This window comes from Globicephala melas, chromosome 8 (assembly GCF_963455315.2).
Source record: "Globicephala melas chromosome 8, mGloMel1.2, whole genome shotgun sequence".
NCBI classification, from domain to species: Eukaryota; Metazoa; Chordata; class Mammalia; order Artiodactyla; family Delphinidae; genus Globicephala; species Globicephala melas.
Window position 1 is genome coordinate 54,629,707 of NC_083321.1, and position 27,716 is coordinate 54,657,422.

General features: G+C 39.2%; 1 protein-coding gene across 1 annotated transcript in view; it reads right to left on the minus strand.

The window, feature by feature from the left end:
• Positions 1 to 27,716, minus strand: part of RSF1 (remodeling and spacing factor 1) — a 172,172-nt gene that overhangs the window by 71,035 nt on the left and 73,421 nt on the right. The window contains exons 3-4 of the mRNA XM_030835968.3: positions 5,520 to 5,612; positions 3,972 to 4,177 (exon numbers count right to left, since the gene is read on the minus strand). Of these exons, the coding sequence (XP_030691828.1) occupies positions 3,972 to 4,177; positions 5,520 to 5,612 (299 nt within the window). The remainder of the gene's footprint in view (positions 1 to 3,971; positions 4,178 to 5,519; positions 5,613 to 27,716) is intronic.

The following is a 27,716-nucleotide window of genomic DNA, read 5'->3' on the forward strand; positions in this document are numbered from 1 at the left end:
CAACAGCACATTAAAAGGATGGTACATGAAGATCAAGTGGGGTTTATCCCAGGAATGCAAGGATTCTTCAGTATATGCAAATCAATCAATGGGATACACCTTATTAACAAATTGAAGAAGAAAAACCATATAATAATCTCAATAGATGCAGAAAAAGCTTTTGACAAAATTCAACACCCATTTATGATAAAAACTCTCCAGAAAGTAGGCATAGAGGGAACCTACCTCAACATAATAAAGACCATATATGACAAACCCACAGCCAACATCGTACTCAATGGTGAAAAACTGAAACCATTTCCTCTAAGATCAGGAACAAGACAAGGCTGTCCACTCGCACCACTATTATTCAACATAGTTTTGGAAGTTTTAGCAACGGCAATCAGAGAAGAAAAAGAAATAAAAGGAATCCAAATCGGAAAAGAAGAAGTAAAGCTGTCACTGTTTGCAGATGACATGATATTAAACATAGAGAATCTTAAAGACTCTACCAGAAAACTACTAGAGCTAATCAATGAATTTGGTAAAGTAGCAGGGTACAAAACTAATGCACAGAAATCTCTTGCATTCCTATACACTAACAATGAAAAATCTGAAAGAGAAATTAAGGCAACGCTCCCATTTACCACTGCAACAAAAAGAATAAAGTACCTAGGAATAAATCTACCCAAGAAGATAAAAGACCTGTATGCAGAAAACTTTAAGGCACTGATGAAAGAAACTGAAGACAATACAAACAGACGGAGAGATATACCATGTTCTTGGATTGGAAGAATCAACACTGTGAAAATGACTATACTACCCAAAGCAATGTACAGAATCAATGCAATCCCTATCAAATTACCAATGGCATTTTTCACAGAAGTAGAACCAAAACTCTTAAAATTTGTACGGAGACACAAAAGACCCTGAATAGCCAAAGCAATCTTGAGAAAGAAAAATGGAGCTGGAGGAATCAGACACCCTGACTTCAGACTATACTACAAAGCTACGGTAATCAAGACAGTATGGCACTGGCACAAAAACAGAAATATAGATCAATGGAACAGGATAGAAAGCCCAGAGATAAACCCACACATATATGGTCACCTTATCTTTGACAAAGCAGGCAAGAATATCCAATGGAGAAGAGACAGCCTCTTCAATAAGTGGTGCTGGGAAAACTGGACAGCTACATGTAAAAGAATGAAATTAGAACTCTTCCTAACACCATACACAAAAATAAACTCAAAATGGATTAAAGACTTAAATGTAAGGCCAGATAGTATAAAACTCTTAGATGAAAACATAGGCAGACCACTGTATAACATAAATCACAGCAAGATCCTTTTTGACCCACGTCCTAAAGTATCGGAAATAAAAACAAAAATAAACAAATGGGACCTAATGAAACTTAAAAGCTTTTGCACAGCAAAGGAAACCATAAACAAGACGAAAAGACATTTCTCAGAATGGGAGAAAATATTTGCAAACGAAGCAAGTGATAAAGGATTAATCTCCAAAATACACAAGCAGCTCATGCAGCTCAATATCAAAATCAAACAACCTGGGCTTCCCTGGTGGCGCAGTGGTTGAGAGTCCGCCTGCCGATGCAGGGGATATGGGTTCGTGCCCCGGTGAGGGAAGATCCCACATGCTGCAGAGCCACTGGGCCCGTGAGCCATGGCTGCTGAGCCTGCGCTCCACAACGGGAGATGTCACAACAGTGAGAGCCCCGCGTACCCAAAAATAAATAAATAAATAAATAACTCAAACAACCCAATCCAAAAACGGGCAGAAGACCAAAATAGACATTTGTCCAAAGAAGATATATAGACTGCCCACAAACAAATGAAAGTATGCGCAACATCAGGAATGATTAAAGAAATAGAAATCAAAACCACAATGAGGTATCACCTCACACTGGTCAGAATGGCCATCATGAAAGAATGTACAAACAATAAATGCTGGAGAGGGTGTGGAGAAAAGAGAACCCTCCTGTGCTGTTGGTGGGAATGTAAATTGATACAGCCACTATGGAGAACTGTATGGAGAGTCCTTAAAAAACTAAAAATAGAACTACCATATGACCCAGCAATCCCCCTACTGGGCATATACCCTAAGAAAACCATAATTCAAAAAGAGTCATGTACCACAATGTTCATTTCAGCACTATTTACAATAACAGGACATGGAAGCAACCTAAGTGTCCATCAACAGATGAATGGATAAAGAAGACGTGGCATATATATATACGTTGGAATATTACTCAGCCATAAGAAGACACGAAACTGAGTTATTTTTAGTGAGGTGGATGGACCTAGAACCTGTCATACAGAGTGAAGTAAGTCAGAAAGAGGAAAACAAATACTGTATGCTAACACATATATACGGAATCTTAAAAAAAAGGTTTCTGAAGAACCTAGGGGCAGGACAGGAATAAAGACGCAGACATAGAGAATGGACTTCAGGACATGGGGCAGGAGGGGAAGCTGGGATAAGGTGAGAGAGTAGCACTGACATATATATACTACCAAATGTAAAACAGATAGCTAGTGGGAAGCAGCTGTATAGCACAGGGAGATCAGGTCGGTGCTTTGTGACTACCTAGAAGGGTGGGATTGGGAGGATAGGAGGGAGACGCAAGAGGGAGGGGATATATGTGTACATATAGCTGATTCACTTTGTTATACAGCAGAAACTAACACAACATTGTAAAGCAATTATACTCCAACAAAGATGTAAAAGAAAAAAAATTAATTAAGAATAGAGGGACTTCCCTGGTGGCACAGTGGTTAAGACTCCACCTGCCGGGCTTCCCTGGTGGCGCAGTGGTTGCGAGTCCGCCTGTCGATGCAGGGGACGTGGGTTCATACCCCGGTCCGGGAAGATCCCACATTCTGCGGGGCGGCTGGGCCCGTGAGCCATGGCCGCTGAGCCTGCGTGTCCGGAGCCTGTGCTCCGCAACGGGAGAGGCCACAGCAGTGAGAGCCCTGCGTACCGAAAAAAAAAACAACAACAACAACAACAAAAAAAAACAGAATCCACCTGCCAATGCAGGGGACATGGGTTCGATCCCTGGTCTGGGAAGATCCCACATGCCACAGAGCAACTAAGGCTTTGCGCCACAACTACTGAGCCTGTGCTCTAGAGCCCGCGAGCCACAACTACAGAAGCCTGCACGCCCAGAGCCTGTGCTCTGCAGCAAGAGAAGCCACCGCAATGAGAAGCCCACGTACTACAACAAAGAGTAGCCCCTGCTAGCCACAACTAGAGAAAGCCTGCGTGCAGCAATTAAGACCCAACACAGCCAAAAATAAATAAGTAAAATAAATAAATAAACGAAAGAAATTAAGAATAGAAAAAAAAAAGATCAGGGCAAAAAAAGTAGAATTTTCCTCAGATTTCTTCAGACCTCAGTAAAGAAATGTATGCACAAGAAAAACTGAAAATATAGTTAAGTGTCAGATGAATTAGCCACATTAATGAGTAATAAACAAATAATGCCTAATAGAAAACTATATAGCTAAATAAAAATCAAATAATGTTTTTCTGGGAATTTCCTGGCAGTCCAATGGTTAGGACGCTGGGCTTTCATTGCCGAGGGCATGGGCTTGATCCCTGGTCCGAGAACTAAGATCCCGAAGCTGTGCACCACAGCCAAAAAATATATATATAAAGTTTTTCTTACATTTCTTTCCAACGATGAGTTTCTGTGTGCATATTACCTATGCATCATTATTTTTCAGATTCCAGCTTTCCAAAGTACAAGGTATTTGTCCTGATATGGACCACACTGCTAAATATATTTATTTGACAAATAATTGAGCACCTGCTTTGGGTATTATGCTGGGCACTAGGCTAGGTCCTGGAAATTCCCAATCCCATAAAAAGAAAAGGATCACCCAGCTTTAGAGATTATATTCCAATAGAGAAGAGATCAAAGTAAGAAACATGCAAATAAACATTAAAAAAATTCCAATAAAAGATACCTGACGATGCACTTCCATGAAGAGCCATCTTGATCATCTTGTTCTTCTATATACATTCTGACATTGTGATCTTGATCCAACTGGTACCAGTACATGAGGCCATCTTTGTCACGGCCAATTGGCTGGAGACGCATGGTATCAGCATCCTCCTCATTGATAATATTCTTGAATTTGAGATTGTCATCAAACTGACACTCACAGAGGTACTGGAAAATAGTCATGACATGGTTTAAAATACCCCATAAATGTTTCTCCATGAAAATAAATGTGATATGTTCAACCAAGGAACAGATTTGGGGATAGGAGAAAGAATACTTTTAGTTTTATCCATCTTTCACTTTCCTCTCTCCCCTTTTGTACACTGATTTTACAGTAACCAACTTTAAAACATAAATTTCTAAGTTAACATTTAATTTTTGTATTACAGAAATTTATACGTTTAACCCAACCAATGACACAAAAGTGAAGCTATATTTTAAAGCAATGAGTCTGTTTGTACTAAAGTTTCCCAAATTTGTTCGTGGTATAAAATTTTCAATCACTCCTTCTCTCTTAAAGCTTTTAGATGAACTTCATTCTTGAAATGGCTATCTACTTTTGAAAGCTTGAGACATATACAGTTTTTAAGGAAGGCAGTCTTATTGATAACTTACTCTGCGGAATTCTCTTTAAAAAAAAAAAAAGACATCACCAAATTGGAAGAACTGATTTTTAATTAAAATTTTTGTGTATGATTAGTGTATAAAGTCAGATTTCTTCCCTGAACCTATCTGCCCAGGCAAATAATACATGACGTTCCTATCATAGCCTCTTTGCCTTTGCCTGTGGTGTCTAGGCCCGTAGACTCTCTTCTATAAAGGTAGTTTTCCCCTTCATTGTGCTGACCACATTGCTAATAATTAGGGCCAACACTCTGAAGTAAGCAAGGAGAAAAAGGGGAACTCAAACTTGAAAATAAATCTATACTTTGAGAAGACCTATTTTAATTAAGTAGGTTTGGTTATGTGAGACTTTTATTAAGTACACACTGGCATGCCCCATGTCATCTGGAAAACTAATGATCGAATTACTAATTTATAAATCAGTAAAAGATTAACCACAGTTTACCGTATTTGTTAACAATGACTGTGAAGGCTGCAAATAATGCATAAAATTAATGTGGGGTTTACCCATTCTACTATTGTCCCTACAAGCAGAGATCATTAAACCCAGATATACTTGTATATTGAAAAATAACCCAAAACAGTAATTTAAAGAACAGTTTTATCACCAAACAATAAACAAGAAAAAGAAAAATCTATTGTCCTTTTCTGCTAACAGTGAAAATGTCTACTTGGGGACTTCCCTGGTGGTCCAGTGGTTAAGACTCGGTGCTTCCACTGCAGGGGGTGCAGGTTCGATCCCTGGTCGGGGAACTAAGATCCCACATGCTGCAGGCGTAAGCCCCCCACCAAAAGTCTACTTTCTAGTTATTTCCCAATTCAACCAGAAGGAGTCAAAAGTGAATTTTTTAATTAAAATAACTGTAACAAATAATAAATTTATTACCTTTAAGAGTGCTAACTTGCATTCAACACTCATTTCAAGATAGCCTTTCTTCTCCATCTCCCATGCCCAGGTGCTGTTAAACTCTTGACATATCTGTCAGAGAAAGTTAAAGTCTTAATACATAAAAGCAATTTAAATCTACATTGGTAGTTCTGTTGTACAATTATGTTAACAGTTTTGTTAATATATAAAGGAAAAAGTTTATACCAAACACAACTGAATCCAATCCCACCCTGAAATGCCTATTACTTAAATATACCAGAAATGTTTACTACTGTCTGATGACTGAATTTAAGGTAAGCAGTGATCCCTGCAGCTTTCTCCTCTGCTCTCAAGAATTTTATATACACTTTTGTGGCACATTTTCCCAAATGCAAGTAATTATCTGATTCCACCTCTCCAAATAGCCTAGAAGTTCCCTGACGGCAAGGGCAATAGTTTATTCATCTCTATGCCTACAACAGAAGCAAGCTAAAAAAACCATGCCAAACTGTAGGCACATTTTTATTCAAGTAACTCTCCAACTCAAAATCCTCCTAATTATGGGTAAAGATTCCACTGCTTGGCATTTGAGACCTTCTATAATGTGGCATTAACTTAAATTTCTAGGCTTCTCTTCTCATACAAACATTGCAAGCAAACCAGAGACACGTTAAAAGGATGAGGAAAGAAGATCTGGATAACCATTCCACTTATCAGGCGATGCACCGTGGGCTTTATGACCTCTGTGAGCCAGTTTCCTCAGCAATAAAAGGGGAGCAGTAATAATACTGACCTTAAAGGTTGTGAAATAGGTATAAAAAATGATAAAAAGTACCTAGAAACTTCATGCTCTTTTTCCAATCCAAGGAACAAAGAGTATAATGAAGGCCAAGGGAGAAGAACCAATACAAGGCACAAAATTATCTGGGAGCTTGGGCAATTAGCTAGAAACACTGGCAGGAGAAAAACAAACAGGCAAGTGAAACTGCTTTATATAACCACCTCAACCTAGGAATAAGACCAGGCTGGCCCTCCTGGGAGGGCTACCCTTTTCCTCTCCTGTACCAGTGTCATCTTTTTTTTTTTTTTTTACCAAGTTAGGACAGAATGCAGTATGGCAAGGAACTATATCATGAGGGATCTTCAAAGGCAAAAAGGAAGAATAAGCTCTCCATTCTCTGGAATACCATACTTCCTCTGACTGATAGCACTACATTTTGTAGAGAAAAAAAATTGAGATATACAGAATAAGGGAAATTTCTGGAATATTATACAAGGAAGACCTCAAATGATTATATTAAAACCTAAAGGTCAACATGTGAATAGACACTTTGCCAAAGAATATATATAAATGGCCAATAAGCACAGGAAAAGACAGTCAATGTCCTTAGTCATTAGGGAAATGCAAATCAAAACCACAATGAAATACTACTTCATACCTGTTAGGATAGCTGTAATCAAAAAGAAGGATAGGGGCTTCCCTGGTGGCGCAGTGGTTGAAAAACCACCTGCCAATGCAGGGGACATGGGTCCAAGCCTTGGTCCGGGAAGAACCTACATGTTGTGGAGCAACTAAGCCTATGCGCCACAACTACCGAGCTTGTGCTCTAGAGCCCACGCACCACAACTACTGAGCCCACGCACCACAACTACTGAAGCCTGCGCGCCTAGAGCCCATGCTCTGCAATAAGAGAAGCCACTGCAATGAGACGCCTGCTCACCGCAACGAAGAGTAGCCCCTGCTTGCCGCCAGCTAGAGAAAGCTCACGCAGCAACGGAGACCCAATGCAGTCAAAAATAAATAAATTAAATAAATTTTTTAAAAAAAGGATAATAGCAAATGATGGGAATGTAAAATGGTGCAGCCGCTTTGTAAAAAAAAGTTTAGCAATTCCTCAAAATGTTAACACTGAGTTACCACATGACTTAGAAATTCCACTCCTCGGTATGTACTCCCAAAAAATGAAAACATCACAGTACAATAGCCAAAAGGTGGGAACAACCCAAATTTCCATCAACTGATGAATGAATAAAATAATACATGGAATATAAATACAATGGGATTTTATGCATCCATGAAAAGGAATGAAGTAGTGATATATTGTACAGCACGGATGAACATCAAAACACGATGCTAGGGCTTCCCTGGTGGCGCAGTGGTTGAGAGTCCGCCTGCTGATGCAGGGGACACGGGTTCGTGCCCCAGTCTGGGAAGATCCCACACGCCACGGAGCGGCTAGGCCCGTGAGCCATGGCTGCTGAGCCTGAGCGTCCGGAGCCTGTGCTCCGCAATGGGAGAGGCCGCAACAGTGAGAGGCCCGCGCACCGCAAAACAAAAAAAACAAAACACCCCCCCAAAACCACGATGCTATGTGAAAGAAACCAGACATAAAAGGTCACAAATTTATGGAAGTTTGTATATGGAATTTCCACAGGAGTCAAATCCATATAGACAAAATTCATTAGCAGTTGCTAGTGGGTAAGCAGAGGGAGGAACAGACAGTGGTGGCTATGGGCAGATTTCGTTTCAGAGTAACAAAAATGCTCTATAATTATGATAGTGTTCTACAGTTAAGATAGAGCACATCCTTGTGAATATGCTTAAAAACACTGAATTGCATATTTTTAAAGAGTGAATCTCACGGTATGTGAATAATATCTCAATTTAAAAAAATCAGACAGAGGGACAGCCAACAACACAGAGCCAAGCATATGATTTGGATGAAGCATTTCTTGAGTGCTCTACTGTATACCATACCCCTAGAAGATGTAGGCTAAAGCTGAGTGTGGGGAAGTTCAGTTTCACCAAAGGGGCTGAGAATGACACAGCTCCAAAGCATGGCCCACAGCTCACAGCGTCAGACACCAAATATAGCTGAACAACTGTTGATTATCATTTACTGTGTGAAAGGGGAGGAAAGAGAAAGAGAGGTAGATATAGAGATAATTAAGATATAAGCCTCTGCTTCCTCACTACTTAGCTTCAATTTACTGAACTTCATTTACAATGCTTAGGGTGTAAAACCTCTGTTGTGCTGATATTCAGAGATAAACACGCTATTCATTTTCTGTTTCTTTAAGGGCAATGTAGACATACTACTGTGCCATTTGAGGTACTCCCCCCCTCACCAAAGGCACATTAATTAGATTTGCCCAAGTAGCCCTAACCTGTTGTTACCACGAAGTAAATACTGCAAATAAAACCTGCAAATAAAAAAGGTACTCTAAATGACACTTAAATAATTCTTATGCAGGACTATATAATCTCATCAAGAGTCAGCAAACTTTTTCTAAGGGACAAACAGGAAATAATTTAGGCTTTGTGACCATATGGCCTCTTTTTCAACTATTCAACTCTGCTGTTATAGTGCAAAAGCAGTCACAGAAAATACATAAACAAGTAAGCTTCACTGTATTACAATACCACTTTATAAGGAAATTTGAATTTCATATAATTTTCATATGTCAACCATTCTCCCAACCATTTAAATATATAAAACCATTCTTAGTTTTCAAGCCATACATAAACGAGCAGCAGGCCAGATTTGACCCAGGGGCCACAGTCTGCCTAGAGAACCAGAAATTAGCTTTGTTTATCAGAGACTGTCTAGACAGTTATTCTTGGGACCTTAAAGCAAGGGGATCCCTAGTAGACTGGTAATTCACATTAACTCCCCATGTTCCAACTTGATTCTAACCAAGCAGCCTTGTATCAATATATAATAATAATTTGGTTTTGCATGCAATTCCTCTTTAGAGAATGTTCCAATATCCAAAACATTCATATTTATCACCATAAGTTATAATTCCATAATACTGGTTTTAAGATTGACTCTCTCTAAATGTAGTTAATGAGCGGTCACATCTTGTTGCGACCCCCTGTATGGTGCCTAAGGAACAGTCTTTCTAATACACACACAAAATCAAATGTCCCGGACCTGCAAGGCTGAATGCCATTCAGCCTGGGAGACCTCTTGGCTGGCTGCCCGCTATCACTCCAAAACTCCCTGTGTCTGTTCTTAACTTCTTCTACACAGAGAAAAACAAGGTTGAGGATGGAAAATAAAGGGGAGGGGGCGTGGGGGGGCATTTAAAAGTTCACATCACCTCAATATTTATAAGAAAGGTAGTTTCACATGATCTCAGTGAGATCATTAACATATTAATCTTAGATTCATATACACAATGGAAGTACCAGTAACTCTTCTCTTTTTGGCAGTTCGAAAGATAAGGCATTAAAAAGGAGGAGGGGTACAGAAAAACTGCAAAAACTCTCAGCATGAATACCCAAACACCTGCACTGAGAAAGCAGACCAAACTCTAGCATGGCTTCTATCAGCCTAAGGACACGTCCCTAGCCAACCCTGCTCCTCCCTCACTGCTGTCTAGAAAACTCAAGGTTGCCAAAAGAATTTATTGTTTGTTCCAGCCAATACCTGATCTAGGTCCCTCACCTCCTTTTTTTCTTTTTGGCATGCTGCGCAGCTTGCAGGATCTTAATTCCCCGACCAGGAATCGAACCTGGGCCACCGCAGTGAAAGCGCCAAGTACTAACAACGAGACTGCCAGGGAATTCCCCCATTAATTTTAAAAATAAACTTAAAATTGTAAATCTTTCCTCTGTCCCTCTGAGATGTGTATGTATCTCCTACAAGACAGGGTGTCCTCAAGGACCTGAAAGCCATTCCTTTTGTATGTAATCATCAGACTCTGTGGGAGGGTAGAAGTCTAGTAACTTGCATAGTTAGCAGGCACAAAAGCCCAAATCAAGCTAACTTTGACCAACTCTCATACCAGGTGTTTGTGATTTTTGAATTTCCCTAACCCTGCTTGACCCCTTTACTCCCTCATTACCATCTCCCCAACTCCCTCATTCTCCCTTTAAAACACCAGCCACCTCTGGGCAAATTGAGATTAAGCTCAAGCTCCATCTACTACTGTAACCGAGTAGGACCCCATGGGGGCCTTCCCAGGACAGCCCTTTCCCCCATATCCTCTGCTTTAGCTCCTCTCTGAAGTACCTAGGTAACAGTATTTGATGCACATTTCCTGAGTTGTGAAAACCCCCCACCAAATGGAAGATGTTAACTACTTGATGACCATGAGCACATAGGCCCAGGCCTCCTGGAGCCTAAGGACTGATAATGTTAACCCCTGTGACTCCACCGTTCCCTCACCACCAGCCAAACAGAGAATTGTGCATGAGCTGATCACATACCCTGGGAACCCTACCCCCAACCTGGCTTTTAAAAATGCTTTGCTGAAACCCTTCGGGGAGCTCTGGGCTTTTTAGGGCTTGAGCCACCTGTCTACTTGCGTGGCCCTGCAATAAACCTTTCTCTGCTCCAAACTCCGATGCCTCGGTGTGTTTGGCCTCACTATGCGTCGGGCACATGAACTTGCACTAACACTACCACCGTAGTTATTGAATAAAATCAGTCATTACAGCCTTTAACTAGTGTCTGCCATTGTTTACCTTTGATGGGGGAGTCCCTGAATATCATTCAGATGAAAACCTTTATTTTAACTGAGAGACATGAAATTTAAAGAGATTCATTTATCCAGCGATTCCACAAATATTTATTGAGTACTTGTTCTATGGCAGGAACTAGCCTAGGACCTGGAATACCACGGTAAAGAAAACAACCAACCTGCCACCATGGAGCTTATATTCTAGGAGGCAGTCAAATAGGTGAACATAAGAAAATATGAAGTAGAGACAAAGGCTATGTTGAAAATAAAATAGAATACTGTGAAAGAGGAAAGTCTGAGTGCTACTCTGCATTGGGTGCTCAGGGGAGGCCTCATTTAAAAAAGTTGACATTTGACACAAAAAGTTGAGACATGACTGATAAAACAGAAATCAGCCACATGAAGACCTGGCATAGGAATATTCCAGACAGAAGAAACAGCAAGCACAAAGCCTTAAGGTTTGGCATATTATAAAACCACAAAACAGGATCAGTATAAGTGAAGTAGAATAAGAGGGAGAGCAGCAAAAGATAAAGTTGAAGAGGTAACCAAAGGCCAAATTTATGTAGGCCAGGGTATGAAATTAAAATCTAATTTCAAATGTGATGGATTTTTTACAATTTTTTTTGTGTGTGTGTGTGTGGCGGGGGGTGGGTGGGGGGAGAGCATAGCTCATACAGAATATTGTGTTAAATGGTGGAGAGGTTGTGTTGAAAAGAGAACACTCCTACACTGCTGGTGGGAATGTAAACTGGTGCAGTCACTATGGAAAACAGTAGGGAGGTTCCTAAAAAACTAAAAAGAGTTGCTATATGATCCAGCAATCCCACTCCTGGGCATATATCCAGAGGAAATTCTAATTCGAAAAGATACATGCACGCCTAATGTTCACAGGAGCACTATTTACAACAGCCAAGACATGGAAGCAACCTAAACGTCCCTCGACAGATGAACAGATAAAGAAGACGTGGCATATATATACAATTAAATACCACTCAGTCATCAAAGAGAATGAAATAATGCCATTTTGCAGCAACATGGATGGACCCAGAGATTATCCTACTACGTGAAATTAGAAAGAGAAAGACAAATACCATAAAATATATCACTTATATGTGGAATCTAAAATATGACACAAATGAACTTATCTATGAAGCATAAAGAGACTCACAGACATAGAAAACAAACTTATGGTTACCAAAGGGGATAGCAGGAGGGATAAATTAGGAGTCTGGTATTAGCAGATACAAACTACTATATATAAAATAGATAAACAACAAGGTCCTACTGTATAGCATAGGGAACTGTATTCAATACCCTGTAATAAACCATATGGAAAAGAAGATGAAGACCATATATATGAATCCCTTTGCTGTACAACAGAAGCTAATACAACACTGTAAATCAACTATACTTCAATTAAAAAATTAAAAAATATTGTGTTAGTGTCAGGCATATGCCCAGGAATGGGATTGCTGGATCATACGGTAGCTCTATTTTTAGGTTTTTGTTGTTTGTTTTTTGTTTTTGTTTTTTGCTGTACGCGGGCCTCTCACTGTTGTGGCCTCTCCCGCTGCGGAGCACAGGCTCCGGACGCGCAGGCTCAGCGGCCATGGCTCATGGGCCCAGCTGCTCCGCGGCAAGTGGATCTTCCTGGACCGGGGCACGAACCCGTGTCCCCTGCATCGGCAGGCGGACTCTCAACCACTGCGCCACCAGGGAAGCCCCTATTTTTAGTTTTTTAAGGAAATTCCATACTGTTTTCCATAGTGGCTGCACCAATTTACATTCCCCCCAACAGGGTAGGAGGGTTTCAATATGATGGGAGGATTTTACATGGGGGAATAATTAGATCGGATTTATGTTTTAAAAATGGCTGCTGTGTGTAAAATAGATTGCAGAGGGAAAAGAATGGAAACTAAGAAACCAATTTTAAGGCAAGAGATAATGATGACATGGCCTATAGTGGTAGTAGTGGCAACAGAAAGAAGTAGACAGCTGTATTTCAAAGGTAGAATTATCAGGACTTTTGAAAGAACAGATATGGAAGGTGAATGGAAAGAAAAACCAAAGGTGACATCTAACTTCCTTGCCTTGAACAAATGGAAGGATGAAAGTGCTTTTAACGAAGATATAAAGGAATACCTGAGAGAAAAGAGATCTCTTTCGTACCTAATGAGTTTGAGGTATGTATTAGACATCTAAAAAATATCCTTCTCAAAGTTAGTGACTGAGCTGAATCTTGAAGCTTATGACTCCTGGTTCAGAGATCTTTCCACTGGATCATATACAGTCTTTTTTTTTTTTTTTTGTGGTATGCAAGCCTCTCACTGTTGTGGCCTCTCCCGTTGCGGAGCACAGGCTCCAGACGCGCAGGCCCAGCGGCCATGGCTCACGGGGCCAGCCGCTCTGCAGCATGTGGGATCCTCCCGGACCGGGGCACAAACCCGTGTCCCCTGCATCGGTAGGCGGACTCTCAACCACTGCGCCACCAGGGAAGCCCCATATACAGTCTTTACTTAAACCTTTTCAAATCTGAGTCAAGAAGAATTTTTTGGCTGAGCTCTGAGAAGTCATCTTTGTATCCCTAGCTTGTGACAAAGTATGAGACACACAGCAGGTACAAAACAAATATCTGATGAATACATGAAAGACATAGAAAAACAATGTTTTTACCTTAATTTAAAATACTATTATTTTAAGATAACCACCAATAACTTCTATAGGCAACACAACACATCTCAGAGAACATTATAAATTCTTATCAGGATAATAATAATAGCTAACATTTATTGTGTGTTTACCATGTGACAATACTATTCCAATTGCTTTAAAATATTAACTCAGTCAATTCTCACAAGCCTTAGATGGGTGTACCGTTATCCTTAGGAGGTTCTGTGCTTCAGCCAAGAAATAGGAGTTAGTATCTCTAGTAATTTATGGTGAAATTAGTAATACATTTAAGACACCAATTAGGTCAGTTATCACCAACCAAGCTATGGAAAAAAGCTAGACTGAGAATTAGAAATCATTCAGCTCCTTTATTATACTCAAATTACACCTCACCAAGTCCCCCTGATCTAATACTTAAATATGTCCGACTATTTTGTATATAATATTCTTTCCAGAGGACTAAATGAAACATTTACTAAGCACATTTAGTATTTGGAGGGCAAAGATAAATTAACAGACAGTTTCTGCTCTAAGAAGTTCAGCATTCAGAGAGCGAGATGGTCATGAAAACAAATAATTATAGAGGCAGAAAGCAGTCAGTCATCTACAAACTGAGTAACTGATATATCTATGAACTACTATGAAAATACAGAGGAGAGAAACCCTTATACAGCCAATGGATGAAGGGCGATCAAAGAAGTTTTATTCAAGTGGTGACATTTATGCTAGGACCTAAAGGATGAATGAGGTTTTACCAGAAAAAGAGGTAAATAAAGAGTATTTCAAGAAAAACAGATTATGAAAACCAATGGGGATATGAATATTTTGGTATGTTCTGTCAATGTGAAGGCGAATAGAGGAGCTCTTCATGCTGAGCCCTTAGAATCCTAGATCATGAGTGCTGGGGGGTGGGGGTGGGTAAAGACAAGGCCATGAAAGTAGGTCATGGCTCATAAATATGAGGACTCAACAAGCATCTGGAAGTACTGATGAAAAACAGTTCTATTGCACTGCGCAAGACAGACAGGAGTATAGATTCCGAGGTCAAGGAGACCCACTAAAGCCTGTTTTGCAATATTCACGGGAAAGGTGATGAAGCTGCAGCTAAGCCTGGCAGAGGATACTCAAGGAAGATTCAGATTGTTAGTACACATATCTTACAAAGCAACAACAAGCTTTATGCCTAGTATATTACCAAGTAAATGTTTTACTATTTACAGTAGAACTTTCACAAACATTATTTCATTTGGGGTGGATGTTCTGTAAAACTACAAGATTTTTGAAAGCAAAAACAAAGTCTGATTCATCTTTCTATTTCCTACAGTATCTCCCAAGTTCAGGGCCTTGCTAATAGTGGACACTCAGTATTTACTGTATCAATGTTCTCTGATATAACTACAGAGTCAACTTACTATTATGACGGGCTATCTGGGAACACTGCCTATAAGAATGTATATTAAGAGTTATACAGAATGGATGTTTCTTTAATTCCTTAAAAATATACAGGAAATAAAAGACTGTCACTTATTTCAAGTTGGAAGGTGTTGAACCACCATGGAGAAGACAACTGTTTTGCCTGTTTGGGGGCTGGAGAGGGTGGGTGGGGGTTACTGTTATACTTACTTTAGTGCTGACTGTATGCAGGTAAATGGACAAGGTCTGTCGTCTGTTTAGGGACCTGTTTTGTATTCTCCCAACCCTACACCCATTTTTCTTTTTTTTTTTTTTTTGCAGTACGCGGGCCTCTCACTGCTGTGTCCTCTCCCGTTGCGGAGCACAGGCTCTGGACGCGCAGGCTCAGTGGTCACGGCTCACGTGCCCAGCCGCTCCGCGGCATGTGGGATCCTCCTGGACAGGGGCACAAACCCGCGTCCCCTGCAACGGCAGGCGCACCCTCAACCACTGCGCCACCAGGGAATCCCCCTCTTTTTTTTTTTTAAGATGTTGGGGGTAGGAGTTTTTATCAATTAATTTATTTATTTTTGGTGTGTTGGGTCTTCGTTTCTGTGCGAGGGCTTTCTCTAGTTGCGGCAAGCGGGGGCCACTCTTCATCACGGTGCGCGGGCCTCTCAGTATCGCGGCCTCTCTTGTTGCGGAGCACAGGCTCAGGAGCTGTGGCTCACGGGCCTAGTTGCTCTAGAGCATGTGGGATCCTCCCAGGCCAGGGCTCGAACCCGTGTCCCCTGCATTAGCAGGCAGATTCTCAACCGCTGCGCCACCAGGGAAGCCCCTCTTTTCATTTTTGAATGTACTTTTTTTGTTTTTAAACTAAGGTTGTAGAATTCCAATTTTTTTTTCAACCTTGGAACCTTAAGTAGAATGCCCTCAAACGGACGGATTTTAGTCCTTAGAGAGTCAGTGTGTGTGTTGCTGCTTATTTAAATACAGTTCAGATGGGGCCCCAAGAGTGCCAAGGTCCTCCCTCTGCTTTCCAGATGTGCTTCTTCTTCTAAAACCAGGAGAGGTGAGCACCTGAGCAGGGAATCGCAGGTGACTTAATTTAGTTCACTGGTGCCTACTCTGAAGTGCTGGGTGTCCGTTCTTGAAGAAACAAACTCACCGGAAGGGCGTGTTTCCTTATTATATACTAATAACTTCTCATATTAATTTGTACCAGAAGTTCCTTGACTGTGACTTATGCCAAGTAATTATGAAGATTTTTTTTCCCCCGAGTATTGAATGAAGGCTACCAAGTTGGAACAGGCAAGTCCTGGATGTGAAAGCTTTAATTTATCTATGTCATTCATGTGTTATTTTTGTAGCTATAATCTCTATTTTCTTATTTGATGACCGCTGAAGTGTTCCTAGGCCCTGTCGTAAACCTAGGAGTTGATGTATTGGTGCGAGCAGCTGGAAGTTCAAGATGTTGTTGTGATTCTTTTTTTCTTAATCCCCCTTTCGTACATGTGATATTAAGCAGACGATGAAGCGTTACTCTTGAGATTTTAACAAGGAAGGAGAAAGAAAGACCCACATTTCTGGGGGAAGTCTTTGCCCCTCTATGTGGAAAAGTGGATTGAGACTGTTCTCAAGTCTGTCTCTTGGTAACTGCACCTGACTTTAGGATCCAAAAAAAATTTTTTTTTGTTTTGCCAAGTTGTGCATTTCCTTCTGGAATTGTAAGTGAACACAATAATAGTACCTATTTACACTATGAAGTGGATATTGTTACAGAAAACACACCAGAGGCTTTCTCAGTTGTTAAGCTAACAATGCCTTGTGAATGTATGATCTACGGAGAAACCCCTGTAGTTTTTACCTGCTGATGCCGTCTGTCAGAGAATAAATTTTGGATGGTTCTTTTTTTCACCAAAAAAAAATATATATATATATATATATATATATATACATATATACAGGAAATATTTCGATGGCAAGATTTCTCTAACAACATGGTTTTGAAAATCAAAAGAACACAAAAACCCCAACAACTGACAAGAGAATAGGTATGTATCAGTTAATTAGTTCATTCCACAAACAGGATAAACAGTCCATTATTAGGACTTTATTGTATGCCAGACACTGTGCTTGAAATCAGGATAAGTAAGACACTACAACTCCTGCTAAAGGAACTCTTAGTGGGACAGGCAGCTGGAATCTGTTAACCTACAAATTTGGCACATTTACACATGTCAAAAATTTGAGAAGCTACTCTCAAAAGTAGTCTATTCTGAAGTCTTAGTTAAGGAAAAGGTACCTTGCAAGTATCTGACAAAAATCCAGCAAGAAAAATAAAATCTCTACCATAGCTATTTTGTATCATAGGTAAGAATAACCATATACCTAAAATAGGCCTAAATGGAAAGTGTGATTGGTAAGTACCTCTTTCCAAAAGATCTACTTTATATCAATAATCTAAATAGAAAGGGAAATAAGGCTTTAGTATAAAATAGATTGAGATTCAAATCCAGGCTCTAACAGCAGTGTGATCTTGTCTAGGTCAATCACCTTTCTGAATTTCAGGATCTTCACCTGTAAAATGGAGGTTTTGTTGCTAATAAAAGAGATGAGATTAGGAAGATCAGATACTCACAGTGCCACAGCTACTTATATAAATGCAAACCTGAAAATGGATCCAGAAAAACACCACAAGAACCAACTGGAACATAGCAGAAAATACACAGAGAATTAAGAGCTGGTAGGAAGTATATTGGTATTCTTCAAACTGTACATAAACATTGTTTCATGACACTTTTGTTTCAGATATATTAAAAAAACATGCCATATTTAAACAAAATTATTGGTGACTGATTTAATTCCCTACTTTTATTTTCTGGGTAATTAACCCTATATTATACTGAATGGCTTGCCTTGTTATACTCTGTATCCAATAAGATAGTGAATATATGTTGAAGCTAAGATCACTGCCAGATCTAGAGAAAAGTCCCTAACTGCTGCCTTTTTAAATACTGTGAAATATATATGAATTTAGTATACAGAGATATAATGTTTACATATAAATAAACATAAAATTTGCCATTTTAACCATTAAGTGTATAATTCAGTGGCACTTATCAGTCACATTCACAATGTTGTATAACCATTAACACTTTTTATTTCCAAAAGTTTTTTTTTATTATCCAGACAGAAACTCTTTTTTTTTTTTTTTTTGGACATGCCATGTGGCTTGTGGGATGCTAGTTCCCCGAACAGGGATTGAACCCTGGCCCTCAGCAGGGGAAGCGCAGGGTCCTAACCACTGGACCTCCAGGGAATTCCTTCCAAACAGAAACTCTTTACACTTTAAGCAATAACTCCCCATTCTCCTCCCACCCTGCAGCACCTGGTAATCTCTAATCTACTTTGTCTCTATGAATTTGCCTATTCTAGATAGTTCTTATAAGTGGAATCATCCAATATTTGTCCTTTTGTGCCTGGCTTCTTTTACTTAGCGTAATGTTTTCGAGGATTGCCCATGTGGTAGCACATATAAGAACTTCATTCCTTTTCAGGGATGAAAAATATTGCATTGTATGAATACACCACATTTTGTTTATCCATTCATCTGTTGATGGACACTTGGGTAGTTTCAACCTTTTGGCTATTATGAATTACGCTACAATAAACACCGGCATACAAGTATCTGTTTGAGTCTCTGTTTTCAATTCTTTTGCGTATATAGCTAGGAGTAGAACTGATAGGTCCCACGGCAATTCTTTGTTTAGCTTTTTGAGGACGTGCCAAACTGTTTTCCACAACAGCTGCACCATTTTGCATTCCCATCAGAGTTTCAATACCTCCACAATCTTACCAATACTTATTTTCCATTTTTAAAAAACAATCATCCTATTAAGTATAAAGTAATATCTCATTGTGTTTTTGATTTGCATTTCCGCAGTGACTAAAGATGTTGAGCATCTTTTCATGTGCAAACTATTAATCTTTGTATATCTTTAGAGAAATGTCTACTTAAAAATTTTGCTCCTTTTTAAACTTGGGTTGGTCTTTTTGTTGTTGAGTTTTAGGAGTCCCTTATATAGTCTAGATATTAAGTTCTTATCAGTCATACGATTTGCAAATATTTTCTCCCATTTTGTACGTTGTCTTTTCACTTTCTTCATGACGTTATTTGATGCACAAAAGTTTTTAATTTTGATAAAGTCCAATTTATCTATTGTTTTTCTGGTTGCTCACATGCTTTTGGTGTCAGATCTAAGACTCTACTGCCAAGGCCAAGGTCGTGAAGATTTATCCCTATATTTTATTCTAAGAGGTTTATGATTCTAGCTCTTTTAATTAGGCTGTTATTCCATTTTGAGTTAATTTTTGCATATGGTATGAGGTAGGGTATCTACTGCATTTTGCAAGTTGTTAAATCTCAAGAAATACATATTTCATACTACAAGCAACAATCAAAAGAAGTTCTAAAAATACTACAATGAATTCTCAATACATCTTATATACTCCATCCTCTCATTTTCAGCTCAGACAAGAATCAAGACACATACACATCGGGCTTCCCTGGTGGCACAGTGGTTGAGAATCTGTCTGCCAATGCAGAGGACATGGGTTCAAGCCCTGGTCTGGGAAAATCCCACATGCTGCGGAGCAGCTAAGCCCATGCGCCACAACTACTGAGCCTGCACTCTAGAGCCCACAAGCCACAACTACTGAACCCGCATGCCACAACTACTGAAGCCCGTGCACCTAGAGTCCATGCTCCGCAACAAGAGAAGCCACCGCAATGAGAAGCCCATGCACTGCAACGAAGAGTAGCCCCGCTCACCACAACTAGAGAAAGCCCGCGCGCAGCATGAAGACCCAACGCAGCCAAAAATGAACAAATAAATAAAAGACACATACATATTATCATATTTTTCAATGGGTTCCTAAAGCTTCTTATACATAGGAAATTTTAGGAGATTTTATTTTTACTTCCCAGGTTTATCTGCTTAGTAGCTAAAGCAATGAGATATAACTTTAAATTGGTATTTTTATGTAACTTCTTTCAAAACACACTAATACTACAATTATAGGTATGTTTACTAAATAAACAAATGTGGTGATGAAGGAGCACTACTCCTGAGTACATAATTGAGAGGTTATGACCAATACAAGTGTGCACACTTGAAAAAAAATCTCTGGAGGGGAAAAGCAGGTTTCTTAAGTCAACTACAAGGGCACTCTTGCCACAGGTCTTCCCAGCCATAATTAAGGCACTGATCCCTTCTGACTGGAAAAGCCTGCAGGTATACTATCAACATAAAACATTCACTGGAGCACCTGAAGTTCACTAGAAAACTAAAGAAAATGCAACCCAACATTTCCATATCCACAAGTATAAATAATTTGGCCCAAGTTGCTAACAACCAAAGGAATGCCAGCCACAGGAAAAAAATAGTAAAACTGCCATTGTTTCTCTGATAATTTATTATTAATATTTAAACAACATTTGCTGAGTTCCAACTTTTTGACAAGACTATGCTGAAAAGTATTCACATATACTTTCATGAGAAAACAGAGCAAAGAAGTAACTAAACTTATGCACCTAGTAACTAGCAGAGTTCAGGTTTTTCCCCATTAGAAATCCAGTGCTCTTCGTACACCACCGCATGCAATTCATTTATGAGGGTACATTATGGCTGCTTACACATTACCACAGAGTAAATGGTACTCTTTAAGGAACATTTTGCAAAGTTAAAAAGTATGTGAAAATGCTTTCCAATAAATAAAGCATTAAGTATTCATTCTGTGGCAACAAACTTATGTTCAACCCTTGCTTCATCATCTACTATCCATGTGACCTCGGGAGTTATTTATTCTCCATGATCTGGGCTGTACTATGAATTAAATGATAATGTACTTAAAATAGCATAGGATCTAGTATATAGTAAGTTCTCAAATATTAGCTCTTATCATTATTATTAAAATAAAAGCTTTGGAGAATTGAAACCCTCATAAATTGCTGATGGGAATGTAAAATAGTATAGCAACTATGGAAAACACTTTGGCAGTTCCTCAAAAAAATACCATATGACCCAGTAATTATACTCGTAGGTACATACAGAAATGAAAATACATGGCCACACAAACACTTGTATACCAACATTCATAGCAACATTACTCCTAACAGCCAAAAAGTGAAAAAATCCAAATGATCATCAATTGATGATGAATAAATAAAATGTGGTATAAACCAAACAATGGAACAGTGTTTGGCAATAAAAAGGAATGGAATACTGATATATACTATAATATGAATAAACCTTGAAATCATTATGCTAAGTGAAAGAAGACACAAAAGGCCACTTATTTTATGATTCCATCTATAAGAAATGTCCATAATAGGCAAATTCATAAAGACAGAAAGTAGAATGGGGGCTGCCAGGGGATTTGAGCAGGAAGGGGTTTGAACGGAACGGATTGCTAATGGGTACAGTTTCTTCTTGGGGTGACGGAAATGTTTTGGAATTAGATAGTGGTTATGGTTGTACAACACAGTGACTATAGTAAAACTCAATGAATATACTAAAACTCAATGAATATATTTTAATATGGCAAATTTTATGTTGTATTATTTTATGTTGTATGAATTATATCTCAAATAAAGTAAAACACAAATTAATATTAACAAGGCAAATAAAAATGAAAGATAACAACCTTAGTTTACTTTTGACAACAGTATTTATGGCAGTACAGAAATAACTAACCCTTGTCAAAATATATCCAAATTAGCAAATGACAAAAGATGACCCTTATGACTTGCTAACACATGACAAGCTTCCTAAGGAGTAAAGGAGTAAAGGCAATGGGCTTTACTGAAATTGTCATTTAGGTTAAAGGCATCTATTGCCAAATTTATTCACTTTCCAAAGAGTTCTAAACCTGTTACTAGAAACCAAAGGACAGAGATTATCTCTTATCTTCCCTTTACTTTTGAGGGACAAATGAGGTCATTTTCTGTTAAGTGGTGGATAGACACCCCAGAAGAGACACATTAGGTTATTTTCTACTGAAGGTCATTATCCCTCAAGTATTGAGCACCAGCACATACTCTTTGCTTATTGTAATTAGCATATATTTTTTTAATATTTTAACATTTCTTAAAATCAAGAGCCTTTTAAAATCCATGGTAACATTCAATGTGACAGTATTTCTTTTTTCATTGAAAAACTGTCTCTAAATCACTGGTTGTGGCATGCACTGAAGAAATCACAAAATTTAAGAAAAATAGCAATCATAAATTACCATCTGTCTCTTAGAAATAATTCTGAGGCTAAAGGAAATCCACTCCTTTAAAGGATAATTTATTAAAAATTAGCTTTCCCATTACTTTTTAGGGCCTCTTTATTGCTGTTTGTGGGCAGGAGGCAGGGCAGCAGGAAAGCAGAGGCACAGATAATGAATTTGTTGAAGGCACGTATCTGTTTATTGCCATGGTGGTATTCATTATCCACGGCTAAGGTGTCTGAAATTGCTCACATGGTATCTAAAGTCATTAACAACCACAGGAAATAGAGGAGTTTCACGGAGGCATAAGAGTTCACTGGCAGAGAAATTTCTTTGTGACTCACCAAAAGGAATCTGAAGCTCAACAAGGCCAAGGCCTATCCAATGAAGCAAGACGTTAACGGGTCATCGCAGAACTGCTATTTTAAATTTCTACTCACTGGGTTTCTTTAGGAGGGTAACTCCACCTTAAAAGTAAAAAGTCACCAGCTAGATTTTCAGGTTCCTTTACATTCTGGATGAAATTGGGAAATATATGTTAGCAAGTGCAGGATATAGCACAACAATGAATGCCGTTCTTGAGGTGAGCTGCTAGACACCTCTCTCTTTCCCTCTCTATCAGTTACAAAGACTTATTGACTCTACCTCCCAAAAAGCTTTCACATAAACACTTTTCTTTCCATACTTACTGCCAAAACCTTAATTCAGGCCCCTTCATTGCTCGGTTGGATTATTACAGTAACTTTCTTTCACGTGAACCCTAGGCCTCCACTCACTCCCTTCTCTCTAGGTACTTTATATTATAGTGAAGCCAAGCTATTAGTAATTTCCTAACAAGCTTCTGCTCATTCTACAGGTCTCAGTTCAACTGTTTTAGGGAGACACAAACAAGACAAGACAAACAGATGCCAATGCTGATGATTTGTGGTGGCAGTGTAGTCTGCTAAATCTAGACTGGGCAGGAAAAGCTTAGATTGGTAACATCTGCTATGAGCCAAGGAACAAGGCCTAGCAGATGTCAGATATTTGCTCTGGATTTAAACAGAATTTTATATTAATTATGTTCCACTGACTTCAAAAGGAAAAGAAAAAGCTCTCCATAATACATATGCACAATGGTACCACTAGGAAAAAGATAAAAGGTCAAGAGGCATGTTAACTGGGAAGGTAAAAATTCCACTAGAAAATTAATGTAACCAACTAATACAACTAAGAAGTAAATACAGAGTTAAGCTTATTAGCAGCCAAATGAAAGAAAACTGAAAATGTTTAAGTGATTAATTCATCTAATACTGATGCATAAAAGATGCAAAAAGCATTCAAGATGCTTAGAATTTACAACAAAGACAAATAGGAGGGGCAATACTAGCGGTGTTTTAAAGCACTGGATTCACAAAGTCCTGGGCTTCAATGCTGGTTCTGCCATATCTAGCAATGAGAGACTGGTCCAGTTATTTAGTTTCTTAAAATCAATTTCCTTGTGCATAAAATGAGGATAATATTTACTTCAAGACAGAGCTATATAAGGAAAATATTAAACACAGTGCCTGGTACACAGTGAACATGCAATATAAAAAACATAGTCGGGCTTCCCTGGTGGCGCAGTGGTTGAGAGTCCGCCTGCTGATGCAGGGGACACGGGTTTGTGCCCCGGTCCGGGAAGATCCCACATGCCGCGGAGCGGCTGTGCCCATGAGCCATGGCCACTGAGCCTGCGCGTCCAGAGCCTGTTGCTCCGCAACGGGAGAGGCCACAGCGGTGAGAGGCCCGCGTACCGCAAAAAAAAAAACAACCAACAAACAAAAACATACAGTAGCTTCTAAAATGGAGTTACACATAAATCCATGGAGGAACATCTTCCTGAGAGAAGAAAGGTCTCAAGAAGAAAGTAATTCTTGAGGTGAAAGCTAAAAGATAAATGTTTGCCAGGAAAACAAGTTGGTGGGAAGGCATTCTAGGCAGAAGATACAGTACATGCAAAAACTGTGAAGAATGAAAAAGATAGTATTTTCTGTGAATGACTCAGAATGTGAGTCAAGTAGCAGGGTACACAGGAGTGAATGTCATTAGATGTGGCTAAATCATTAAGAGCTTTGAATGCTAAGACATAGTTTAGATTTTTAGAAGAAAGAGAATCACTAAGTAACTGTAAGTGATGTAACAGTTACTTTTAAGCCTTTGTGTTTAATGACAGAATCATGGCTTGGGCTCACCAAGTTGGTGGTGACGTGAATACATCATGGATTCAGTATGTATAAAAGGATTGAGGAATAACAGAATTTAGCTTTTGATATATGTTGAGTTTGATTTGCTTACATCAAACCAGTTCACTAAGCAGTCAGTTGGATACAAATGTAGATGTTTGTAATCCGGTATAAGAGATATATGTATACATATAGCTGATTCACTTTGTTATACAGCAGACACTAACACAACATTGTAAAGCAATTATACTCCAATAAAGATGTTAAAAAAAGAAAAGCCTGAGCTAGAGCTAGAGCTTTGGGAGTCACCGTCTGTAAAACTTTTTCTAGTAATAAACTCTCAAGGAAATTTATTGCTTAGACTCCATACAAATACATTTGTTCAATAATTCAACATGCTTAGAGCTGGGTAAACTGTGGTCCAAAAGGTAGACATAGTTCCAATCTGCTTACGAACCAGCAGACAACTAATATGAGAGATAATAAAAACAGGCAAAAGCAGTTCTGCAGCAGGTACAGATGCATTCTTTGCTCATCCTTGTCCTTTTTATCTGTCCAACACCAAGTGGCTTTTTGGTATTCTAATTTCATAAACGACAGAACTAAGAGAAATAGGTGGTTAATGTGTTTTCTAGACCAGGTGTCCAACCTTTTCTATAAATGGCCAATAGTAAGAATTTTAGGCTTTGTTGACCATACAGTCCATTAAACAGACCACTGAACTTGGCACTTGAGCATGAAAGCAGCTGTAGATCATCGGTAAACAAACAGATGCAGCTGTGTTCAAATACTACTTTTTCACAAAACCAGGCAGCTAGCTGGATTTGGCTACAGTGTGCCAACTCCTCCTCTAGACTATCAATAGCTTCCTTAACAATGCAGAAAGAATGGCTAAAGAAAAAAATTCCTGATATAGCTTTTGGCCACAGTAAAACTTGTACTTTGATTTTTAAATTATATTTTTAGAAAAGCTATAATGTAACATAACTTTACATTAAAAATGTTTATTGTCAAGTATTTATCAATTATACCCAGTATCCATACTATTATCAGGTTTCACATAAAATGTTCACTCCTGGTGATTTGGAGAAGAAAATAATATACGCAAATAATTATAATGTTCCTTTTTAAAAACAACTTAAGGGACTTCCCTGGTGGTCCAGTGGGTAAGACTCCACGCTCCCAATGCAGGGGGCCAGGGTTCAATCCCTGGTTGGGGAACTAGATCCTGCATGCATGCCACAACTAAGAAGTCCACATGTTGCAACTAAAAAAAAAGTCCTGCATGCCGCAACAAAGATCCTACATGCCGCAACTAAGACCCAGCACACCCAAAATAAATAAATATTAAAACAAAAACAAAAAACAACCTAAGGATTTCTTTCTTTTTGCCCATAAAGAGAACTTTATTGTTTTTAAGGCTATAAAGTCAGAAAGATCTAGGTTGGTAACTTGGCTTTGTGTCCTTTGCAAAGTTATTTATAATCACTATTCATTCATTCATTCAACAAATAATAATTAAGCACCTATGTGTCAAGCACTGTGCTAGGCATACCAAGGGTCAGCAAACTTTTTCTGTAAAGGGCCTGATAGTAAATATTGATATTTAGGCTTTGCTGGCCAAGAGGCTAAATCAAGGATCTTATACAGGCACCTATGTAACAAGAGAGAAAACATTTCCACAATATGTTTTTTTTAAATTGTATTTATTTATACAGCAGGTTCTTATTAGTTATCCATTTTATACATATTACACAATATGTTGTTTTGTTTTTTTAATCTCCAACTTTTTATTGGTCTTGCTCCATACCACTGATGCAGCTACATACTGGTGATTTTTGAATGTCCAGATTAAGAGGGAAAAATGTGTTTGAGGGGTATTCCACCCATGGGTTCCCCACTGTACTCTGAATCTTACCAAAGTCTGCTGGGGAAGCTGTACATGTCTTTAGTCTTGCTAGGTCACGTCTAGAACCTTAAGGCCTGAGAGCACAGGCTAGAGGATTCAACCCTGCAGGCAGGAGGCCACGAGGAGAAGCAGCTATTCAATGGAAGCAGATTTGCTTCCTGACAGTCAGTGAGGACTCACAGTGTCCTTGGCCATGCCTCGTGCCAGCTCCTGAACTGTTTCTTCTCTGCCTTGATCGAAGTTCCAGCTCGTATTACAGCCTGGCTGCTACTTCGAACCCTACCCAGGCGTTATGTCATAGCTGGAGTACTGTTCTTGGGAGGAGGTGTGCTTCTCTTAATTCAATTGGTACCTTAGCTGGGTGGTTCTGGCTCACGGTTTCTCATGAGGTTGCAGTCAAGCTATTGGCTAGGGCTGCAGTGATCTACAGACTCAACTGATACGGAAGTTGCCGCTCACAAGCTCACTCACATCAGGTCAGAGTGCCTCAGTTCCTCATTGGCTGTTGGCAGGCGTCTTCATTCTTTGCCATCACCTGGGACACTCAAAGGGCTGCTTACAACATGGGAGGCAGCTTGCTGAGCCTAGCTTCCAGCTTGCCCGGGTTTCGTGCTGGGCCAGCGAGCTTGGCCTCAGACGCTGCCAAGGTCACGAGCCTTGCGGCCTTCCTCAGCCCAGCCAGGGCTCCTTCAGATGTAAACTCAAGTATGGGCCCACCGAGGCCCGCCGAGGCCGACTCCGCCCAGGAGCTGCCTCCACAATATTTTTGATGAAATTTAAAATATAATAACTACATGTGAAATGTGATATGCTATGCAGTATATCATATACATTATATGTTATGTGTAATATATAATAATTAAGTACAATTTTTTTGTAATACAGGTGTATTAATGAGAAGAAGAGAACTATTTGGGGGACAGATAATAGTTTACTTAATTGGAATTAAAGCAAGTACTCCCTCTTTCAATGAACTGATTTCAAATGTTCTTTGCAAAAAAGTATTCTTGGCTCACAAGCCTTATAAAAATAGGCAGGGGGCCATAATATAAGGACTTTTGATATACATAGAAGTGAATAAGGCACACAGGGTCTAGCTCTCGTGAATTCTGGTGAGGGACAGAGATTTTTAGAAAGGCAATTACAGCTTCCTAATCTGTAAAATGGGGATATCAATATATGGATCTACTCTGCAGGGTCTGGGTAATAATTTGCATATGCATATAGAAGGTACTTTCTCCTCCCTTTTTTATAAAGGACTGTATTTAAGGGTATTAAAATGTAAAG